Below are 10198 nucleotides of genomic sequence, written 5' to 3'. Positions count from 1 at the left end.
TACCGAAAGAACCAAAGAAGATGAATCCTTGCAGTCACGAAAGCTTTAAATCGAAATTTATGTTAATGAGTTTCGCAACGTGCAGTGACGGGAGTGTGTGGGGGGCGGGGCGTAAGTTTGTGGGTGGGGAGTGTAGGGGTGGGAGGGGGGGGAGGCTTGCGCGGCTTCTGATTGGAGGTTTATTTTTAGCTGAACCGGGCCGGGCAATATAAGGAGAGGGAAGCAGCGGGACCCGCATTGCATGCAGAGGGGACGGTGGGTGCCGGTTGAGTGGTCACTGTGGTGGGGGCATCTCCAGTGAACAAAGGGCAAGCGGCAGGCTCTGCTCACCCCCTTCCCCTCCCCACACACATACGCGGGCTTAACACAGGAGGGGCAACGCGTGCGACAATTAGGATTGTTCTACACGGGTGAATGGTCGTATTGTTGTAGGGCCGTACACATGGTTATTATATTTTTTTTCCCCTTCCAATTGTCGGAATAAGTTTTCGGTTCGCTCGCTGGGTTTTTGCGGCGAGTCTCAAGGAGAGAAGTTGTTGGCTCAAAGTTGCGCAAGGACCCCGAGGAGTTTAGAGAGGTGAGTTGGGGGATGGGATGGGTGTGCTGGATGTTCGGTAGAATGTTTCGGACTAAGTTGAAGTTGGGGTCGTGTGTCTGAGTGAGTGTGTTTTGAGTTGTGTGTCTGAGTGTGTTTTGAGTTGTGTGTCTGGGTGTGTGTGTCTGAGTGTGTTTTGAGTTGTGTGTCTGAGTGTTTTGAGTTGTGTGTCTGGGTGTGTGTGTCTGGGTGTGTGTGAGTGTGTTTTGAGTTGTGTGTCTGGGTGTGTGTGTCTGGGTGTGTGTGTCTGGGTGTGTGTGTCTGGGTGTGTGTGTCTGGGTGTGTGTGTCTGCGCTATGAACCTGGCGACCCGGGTTCGATTCCCGTTCACGGCCAACACCAGTGACGATTATCTGAACCGGTCCCGGGCCTCCCCTAGGTCGACTCGGCCTCAAATGAGTACCTGGTGCGGTGTGTAAACATTGCCACTAGGGAGACAAAGGCGGTCGGGCGTGGTTCTGGCCACCCACCCCCTCGTGTACCGTTCCGGCCTTCATAGGTGCTCGCTAACAGCGCTTGCCCCTACAGTCTGTTAAGGCTATATGGGGGATCTTTGTCTCTTGTGTCTTTGTGTGTGTGTCTGAGTGTGTGTCTGAGTGTGTGTCTGAGTGTGTTTTGAGTGTGTGTGTGTCTGAGTGTGTGTCTGAGTGTTGTAAAGAGTTTCTCAGACGTTGCTAAGAGTTGGCGCGGTGGTGGAAGCGGTTCGCGAACCGCGCTACTGAACGCGGTCGCCCCGAGTTCGATTCCCGTTCACGGCCAACAACAAGTGACCCATTATATTCCACCAGTCCCGGGCCTCCCCTAGGTCGACTCGGCCTCATGAGTACCTGGTGCGTGGCGTGGTTGTTGGCCAACCACCCCCTCGTTTACCGGGCCGGCCTTAATAGGTGCTCGCTAACAGCACTCGCCCCAACAGTCTGTTAAAGAGCATAACGTGGGATCTTTTGGAAGAGGTTTGATCATTTCGTCTGTAGTTTGCCAAATGTATTGGTTAGTTCAGTTGCTGGCATTTTGTTCGTTGAGACCTTGGAATCCGACTCGTCTGCAGTGCACTGCAGACGCGCACTGTGAGAACTACTGCAGTGGCACTCGTGTGCGTCAACATAAGTTTGGGCCCATGCGTGTCGTTCAAAAAGATATGTGTGGATGATAGACACTCCATCATGTAATATAATGCAATAATATACTACGGTACCATTTCGAAGACGCCTGGCCACCGTGGAAGAGTAGGCCCAATACTGCACCTTCAGCAGGGGGAGTGGACGCAGCCGCGTCGGGATTTCTTCGTTAATTCTTGAAACGTTGATAAGTGCTGCTTGTGGCTGGCCGCTCGATGTGTTCGGCCTTTGGGGCCTGTCTGCTCCGGTCTACTCTGCAACAGTCTACAGTCCACTGCTGCATACAGAACACAGATACAGCCATCACCTTCGAGTCCCGAAATGTCATGGAGTACACCTCATGGCATCTGTGAGAAAGAGCTTTGTAGCTCCTTGACAGAGTGTTTGTTTGGGGGGTTAGATATTGTAAATATAGATGCGTCGTTAAGTCCGCCACCATCCGATAGACAATTAGTAAGGTTTGTCACGTAAACAAAACGTGACAATTGGTTATACTCGTTCAGGACACCGATGTCTTGGAGAGTACGACGTTTCGCCATCAGGCAGACGGCCAGAGATGTGGATAAATCCTCCCTGCTTCGGTCTTAAATCGAAGGATAAATGTCACATCACTTGTGAGCTTCATAGCTCATCGGATTCCTCCAGCTTAAATATTCTGGTGTGCCGTGACCCCACAGTGAGGAGAGGAACAGCAGCGGGAGGAGGAGGAGATCGAGGAGAGACATCGCTGCTGTTGAGACAGCTGGCGGGCACGACCATGGCGGGCGTTACGACGCGCAAGAAGCTGGTGGTGGTGGGAGATGGTGCGTGTGGGAAGACGTGTCTGCTGATGGTGTTCAGCAAGGATAAGTTCCCCGATGTGTATGTGCCTACCGTGTTCGAGACCTACGTGGCTGACATCGAGGTGGACGGCAGGCAGGTGGAGCTGGCCCTGTGGGACACGGCCGGGCAGGAGGACTACGACCGCCTAAGGCCGCTCTCCTACCCTGACACCGACGTCATCCTCATGTGCTTCTCCGTGGACAGGTGAGGAAGGTGGGGATGGGTGGAGGCACCCAGACCGATACACGTGGATATCATCTTGAGTGTTCTTGGAAGATGATGGAATATGGTCGTTAAAAAAATTACCTCAACATCGGCTTCAATGTGGACAGGTAAAGGGTGGCCAGGTGGTTGGATACCTAGGACATAGAATTATCATGTATTTATCAGTGGATTGGTGAGGGTGGGAGGTATGGACACATTACTTTGGGATTATTGGTGGGCAGGTAGGGTGGTACATGGGTACACATTGGCGTTCAATGTGACCACTGCTGGAAGTGAACATCGTAATGAGGACAGGCGAGGGTCAGGCGGTACAGGTTCCCCACCCCTGCAGTAGAGGATAGTAAAACAGACATCTTGTATTCCTTTGGAGAGATGTTTATTGTGGTTGCACATTACAGGGTGGCCACAGAACTTGTGACATGCAAATACATACACATTGCTGTGAGCGGTAAGTCACGTGGTAAAGAAATGTCTACCTGGACCCTAGCAGATAAGCCCTCTTTTAGAGAACGGCCTTTGGATGGTGACCTCTCACAAATATGTCTAAGGTTCCTTAAGTTGCCCGTTTACCCATACAAGGTGTTTTTTTATTAAGGTTTCAGATTAGTGTCAGGCAGCCTGAGATGCAACATGGCCTAATTTACAAGCTGATTGTGTTTTGGGCTTTGCTATTTTCTAATCCTAAAACAAAATCGGCCTCAATGTAAAGTGAGGCCGATTTGGTTTCCAAGATGTCTGATCAACGTGGAAGAATAAGCCAAATATATCCACTGGAGGTGATGGGAGTTGGGGGGTTCTCTGTAGAACTACATTCCGCCAACATGGTATGAGCAGGAATATGCAGGGCTGCAGCTCTACATTGTCCTTCCGTGTCCCCTCAGCCCTGACTCGCTGGAGAACGTGCCGGAGAAATGGGTCCCCGAGGTGCAGCACTTCTGCCCCAATGTGCCCATCGTGCTGGTGGCCAACAAGAAGGACCTCCGTGGTGACGAATCCGTGCTTCAAGAGCTGGCGCGCATCAAGCGGGAGCCCCTGAAACCCGAGGATGGGAGGACCATGGCGTCTCGCATCCAGGCCTTCGACTACGTGGAGTGCTCTGCGCAAACCAAGGATGGTGTGCGTCTCGTCTTCGAGACAGCCACCAGGGCCGCCATCCAGAAGCAGTCCAAACGCCGCGGCCGCTCGTGCTTCAAGTGCAACCTGCTCTAACGGACATGGGGGACGTGCGTGATCGTGTGCGGTCAGGCGGACGTTTGTGGCGACTGAACCACTGTGCCCAGCAACACACCACTGGCAGCAATACAACCGCTGCTGCTGTCTGCATCTTCGATTGGCTACGTACGATGCGAAAGAAGTTCGATGTATGTGCACTCACATCGTGGTCAACGCCAAACAATAATACAGCCACTGCACACACTTTACTGCCAATGCCACAAAGCTCGGTCGCATCAGCACTTGTGCCACTGCCAAAAACGTGAGCACAGCCATGACCACCATCACCACTAGCTTCATTGTCAACACCAAAACCTTTTTTTCTGCTGCCATCGTGGTGCTGATAGTGGTATTGACGACAACACCATCAATACCACTACCACCACTACTCATTACCACCTCCACTATCACCACCACCATCACTGCTACTGCCACTACTACCGTCGCCGCTTCCTCCACAGGCCTTTCAATGTCTTTACCAGCTCTCGATTTCCATGTTGGCCGTTGAACCTCCCCCGAAGCTTCTTGACATCCTCCAATGTCCACCTTACCTGTCCGGCAGCATCACCAGCATCCTTGGCTTCTCAACGTCTGCAGCATCATCTTGAGCGTCTGTGGTACTCTGGGGGTACTGTGGAAGCGGAGGAGGTAACAAGGGCAGTGAAGGAGAAGAAATATAGCTTTGGTAGACACAGTGGAGAGGTGGTGGGGACAGGGATGAGAGATGGTGGAGACGATGTAGAGTTGGAGGAGAATGAAGAAGTGGTGAAGATCATGTAGAGGTGGTGGAGACACGGGAGAGTTGGTGTAGATGAGCCAGTCCTGAACAAAATGACACGGAATGATTTTGGCAAAAACGATGCAACTATCTTCAGCAATGCTTTCAGACTGCCCTGATGGCGAATGTGGACTTTTAAGATTACTAATATAGTAAATGCTTATCTTTAAAGGTAAATGTATATTGTACTTTGAAATGTTGAGCGATGTTGATTTAATTTATTTGCGATTTCTTGCAAGACGTTTTTTGTCTTCTGTTTTGGACACTAATGAATTTAACCACTTGCGGCTAAAATTTAAAGCGTAAGTTTACACACCGGTTTGACTTTTAAAAGTAAATACTGTACAGAACTCTTTTGGTTGAAGTATCGAGGTAGTTTTTTTATTGTCAATTTAAGGTACTATTTTTGGGGATTACTCAACATATAATTTGGTCCTATCATGCGCCTGCTGTTTGTGTTGAACATGAAAATCGGTTTACTTTTTATGGGCTTTGTGATGTGTAAACTGAGTTTGTAGACACACGTACATGTGCACTCATACTGTACACACGTATAAAACCTGTACACATACAACTCGCACACATGTACATTCATCTGTACACAAAGACAAAAAGTCCCCTTATAGGTTTTTTTTAGGCCTTTTTGGAAGTGCTGGAAACATACTTAAAGCCTATACACGTACACTTACCCATGTACGCTCATCTATACACAACACATCTATGTACAGACATTTGCACTCTTGCACTAAGTTTATATACACACTTCACTGTGTACATGTACACGCTTACACTTACATATACATGTATGTTTACAGACATGTATGAACAGGTACACACATGGTATACAGTTCAAGCACTGCAGCTGTGTATATTTCACAATTTAACAAGTTGTCAATAATGGAATGAGTTTCACGGGACTCCTTTAAACGAATCCCTTATCCTCTTGTGATAAAAAAGAACAGACCCCCCCCCCCCGACTTTTTGCCCACGCATTTTTTTAAAAGAACCCAAATAAAGTTATTTCCGTGAAAATAAGTTAATTTTAAAATCTTTACGTGAGCTTGGATGACTCCGAGGCAGTAATTGCACAAGCAATTGCACAAGCAGTGTACGCTGCTTTCTTAAACAATGGCACAACATTTTAGGTAGGAAGTCTTCAACGGATTTGTCGACACCATGATAATGTGGAATTTCCATCGCTGGCTCCCGGGGTCGCCAAGAGAAGAAAATGGGCACTGCCACACACGGTTGTTTGGGCAGGGGAACACTTTGACTTGAAACATATATGCAGGTGGTTTATCCAGGAAAAGCCTGACATGGTTTCTGCATTGGGGGGGGGGGGGGGGGATAATTGCCATGTATGTACCAGTTGAGTCATTTGTGGGTAATTTTTTTCGGATTAATATACTCGCAGAATTTAATCGAGGATGCCACTGGGTTTGAACTGTGAACGTCCACCGTGGACGCTCTGCTGCTAGACTATCAATGGTGCTACAGTCTCGAAATGTTAACTACCTCGCCTGGTATACAGGAGGTTGTGGGTTCCATCTCGACCCTGATGCCTCTATATTTGGAGGTTGTGTGTTCTCCCCGTGGTCGTGTGGATTTTTCTCTGCGTGCTCCGGTATTTTCCTCCACATTTAGAAACTGGTGTTTTGAGAATTGGCTGCTGTAAATCTCCACATGATAAGCCGCTTAGTTGAGCTATAATTTGTGGCCAGGTCGCTTCTAAAAAAGAGCTCAGTGGGCCTTACCTGGTCAAATAAAAATAGTATATAGTAGAGTATATACTGTATGTGTAAAACTGGTGGAAAGGGCATTGCATCTTTCAGAATAGGAATCTTTATCAGAATCTGTATTGCAACTGGAAGAATCCAATGAGCTATGAAGTTATTTTTCACAGATGTCCAGTTGATATACATATCCATTGGTGGTGCTAGGCCTCTTTAAATTCCAGGTTATTGTGGCAGAGCCAGCATCTCCTTAGAGCAATCACTGTTCATGTTGGGCTTCCAGGAGGAATGATTTGTTTTGATGAGGTCAGGTTGAACTTGGATGAGATTTGAACTAATTTAAAGGGCCTGTACTCGCCAGTAAGATCAAGTAAATGCCTTCCCGTGTGGGTTGTGCCGCTTTCCATTGGTAGTCCTGAAATGAAGGGAAGTACACATTAACATGAAATGGGCCAGTGTATGCATATTATAACCACTTTACAAAGTACTGGATTATTCGTAGATTTAGCTATTTGTGCTGAATATCTCCGATGTGTTTTTGGGTTCTACCATATGTTGTTTGGCATGATGCCTGACATTTCACTCCACGTGCTTAGGGCTGGTTCAGACACTGCGTTCAAATAATTCGCCTCTTTAAGTGATGGAAAAAACGCTCCATCCCATCACGGCAGACACACTAGTGCAGGTCGGAACAAAAATATCTCGCAACAGGAAGTTGTGCAATGCATGTACAAAATCTCTACATCTGTGTGTGCTGTTAAATCTAACTGTATTTTAGTTCACAAAAAAAATATTCCAGTTCCTGAAGACGTTCCCAGCATGTGGAGTGAAATCTCTGACATTGTACCGAACAACACAACGTACGAACACACAGTCAAACCTAACCCACAGCCAATGCGCTCTTGGGGCACTCGCCTAAAATCCTGAAGTCAGACGGCCTTGTTGCCTAGCGCTGTGGAACGTAACGTGCATTTGCCTGTCTGCGACCTTATTGGCAGTCACGTGGCTGAAAAACACTGAACTGACGTCATGCTCCCAGGGTGTGTGAGTCAGACTTGCCAGTGAGCTTGTGTGGGTGGTGCTTGTAGGCGAGTGTGTAGGCGGGTGCGTCCGAGCCCTGCTTTGCGAATTCCACTGTTTAGTGGCTGGTTTCAATTAGATAGTGGCCGACTCTCAGTGTGCTGCTGCATTGTAAATATTGGTGTGTGCATTATGTGGGATTGAAGCAGTATTGCAATTCAAGTTGGCAGTTCCATTCACATTTTTGGGTGGCAGACCGATTACCCACATTGCCATGAGTTAAATTGTCAAACGTAACCAACATTATGCTCTGATTAGAGTGTGGGATGGTGCATAATCCATTAGAAACATTGAGTCAGCGTTGTAAATTCCACATGTCCATGCCAGTAGACAGTCTTATTACAAAAACTGCTGGAACCCATTAAATCAGCATCGACCGACCCGGAGCCTTCTAATTGTGCATCGAGCACCAAACCAAACACCGCCGAGCCGAATAAGGAGCTCTAGGTGTGTGCGTTAGGCCAACGACTGGAAAAACGATTAAGACATTTCTTTCTTAAGTTAATAAAACTATTGTGTAACACGTAGGCTTTCGCGACTGATATCCATAATATAGTTTTTTTGGGGGTTAGATCGCATAAATATCAATGTGTCGTTAAACCCGTTTGATGTCCTTGGAAGGTTTATACAATCGTTCCTTAAAACAGGAGGATTGCTCTACAAATATGGCTGTCCGCCTAATGAAGCTAGTTGTAATTACTGGCGAAACGTCGTACTCCGATTGTAAATGTGGATTTGCTCTCCAACACAGCGGTGTGCTGTACTTGTAACGAATTGATATGTTCACGTGACAAACCTTACTAATTGTGTTTGTCAAGTTCTGGCAGGTTTAACGACACATTCACGTTCTAACCCAAAAAACTTATGGAAAACGATTGTAATTATTCGGATACGAATAAAGGCAGCATCAGCCTGCCCAAGCGAGTGTGGGACTGTACTGCAAATGCGTGTTGGCTATCTTGAGCCATTGGGTAGACATTCCACATTCCTTTGGCGGGAACCAGTTTATCGAGGGGTGCGACTTCGGTCGACTGTATCCATAGAGTCATCAAAGTGTGTTCCTGTTCCAGCGAGTGCTGTAGCGCTCAACTCTTATTGGCGGCGGTGAAAATTCCACATGCCTATGGTTGCGATCCCGCCTACACACAGAACAAACCGCTGGTGATTTCTCGAAAAGCGAAACTGATTTGATGAGCCCCGCATGGATGATGGGGCCCCTAAGCCAATGCACAGTTTACCAGTGGCTCGTCACTGGGATACTTGAATGACTGAGTACGTGCACACGTACGCGCTCGTTGTTTAGAGAAACGCGTGTTCAGCTCACCCTTAGGGGATCAAAGCCTAAACGAAGACTCGCGTTTGTACCTCCAAACATTGGCAGCTGTGTGTGCATTGCACGGTAAGTCGCTAAGCAGCTTGCAGTGCTGTAGTCGAGTGTTGGGGAACGGTGCCGCTTACAAGGGACGCACGACGTAGGGTCGGCACCTGCCCTGGTCTTCCCTTGGTGTCCTCATTGTTAAGGTGGCAATCCTCGGAAATCTATCAATCTTCCAAGGACATCAAAAGTCCCGGTTTTTGTCAGTTGTGTAGATAATATCAAGGATAATAATACTGCACTAAAGGCAATGTATTTTCATGTAGCTTTCTCCACTTCTGGTATTGTGAGATTCTCTTTCCCATGATGTTTGTTCGTTTTATTAACAGACCCGATTACTTTAAGCTTGTGATATTATTTGCTGTAGCATTGATTATTATATTCCAAAGATTATCCAAGGCAATGTGAAAGGAAAACCAAACAAATGAAACCATCGGAATTCACGCAGCATGGTGATGTGAATAACCACAAGTCAGCAGGGCTTTGCTCGCACTTAAGTTCTTGAGCTCTGGGAGAGCAATTAGTACGAAAAAAATACCCACTTTTATTTAAAAAATTAGGGGTCCTCCATGAACCCCAGATTATTTGGGGGACTCGGTGCATCCGCTCAGGGGTTTTAAAGCTAGTAAGGCATGGTAAGAGTATTGGCCCAAGGTGGCAATGCGTTCAGGGCACTTTACTCCCAATATTAAGCTAGGAAATGTTTAAAATTAGGGCCAGGCTTCGCTAAGCTCGTCATCCTTGTGTGGTCAATAAAATAAGCACCACTTTGCGGGAAGTCAACAATGATCGTCCTAAGAATAACTGACCTCTGATGCCCGTGCGGAATCCCCACCGCAAACCTTGGGGCTGCCAGTTGAGATGACGATTCGATCGAACAAGAACACATTTTAACTCACGTTTGAATCGTAAAATAAATAAAGGAGGTAGACGGCACTTAAGAAATATAAACGCAAAATACAGGAATACACGACTTCTCATCATTAGTAATCAGTAATCACGGGCTGATTACTTTTTAAAGTTACCCTTAAAAAAATGTCAAATTGTGTTCCTGTTCACACGAGCAGGAAGCTGTGCTCTTGTGTCTACGGCCTTGCGGTGGGCAGTCGTGGAAATTCCACTTTCTTACAGTGGAAGCAAGTGTCTCAATAGGACAACCGCTGTTGACCCACAGAGTGGTTCTTAATGTATCGACCCAAGAAGAATGATGTGTTGAGTCGAGCCCCACCCCAGGAATTGAACTTGTAACGTTCTCATTTG

At 47.3% G+C, this 10198-nt stretch overlaps 1 protein-coding gene across 1 annotated transcript; it reads left to right on the top strand.

Moving 5' to 3' along the window:
- The first annotated feature begins 219 nt into the window (after positions 1-219).
- On the top strand, positions 220-8492 carry LOC116941510 (ras-like GTP-binding protein RHO). Its single transcript, XM_032952641.2, has 3 exons — positions 220-577; positions 2391-2739; positions 3642-8492. The coding sequence occupies exons 2-3, from the start codon at positions 2471-2473 to the stop codon at positions 3967-3969; spliced, it is 597 nt and encodes a 198-aa protein (XP_032808532.1). The 5' UTR covers positions 220-577; positions 2391-2470; the 3' UTR covers positions 3970-8492.
- The last annotated feature ends 1706 nt before the right edge of the window (positions 8493-10198 follow it).

The sequence above is a fragment of the Petromyzon marinus genome, chromosome 12 (assembly GCF_048934315.1).
Source record: "Petromyzon marinus isolate PM22_M1 ecotype Great Lakes invasive population chromosome 12, UKy_Petmar_22M1.pri1.0, whole genome shotgun sequence".
Lineage (NCBI taxonomy): Eukaryota > Metazoa > Chordata > Hyperoartia > Petromyzontiformes > Petromyzontidae > Petromyzon > Petromyzon marinus.
This window is presented reverse-complemented; position numbering and strand designations above follow the sequence as displayed.

Bases quoted from the DNA above. Each gene is read 5' to 3' on its own strand.
- LOC116941510 (XM_032952641.2), top strand. From the start codon at position 2,471: ATGGCGGGCGTTACGACGCGCAAGAAGCTGGTGGTGGTGGGAGATGGT. The intron at 2,740-3,641 runs GTGAGGAAGGTG...GTGTCCCCTCAG, and splicing joins ATGTGCTTCTCCGTGGACAG to CCCTGACTCGCTGGAGAACG.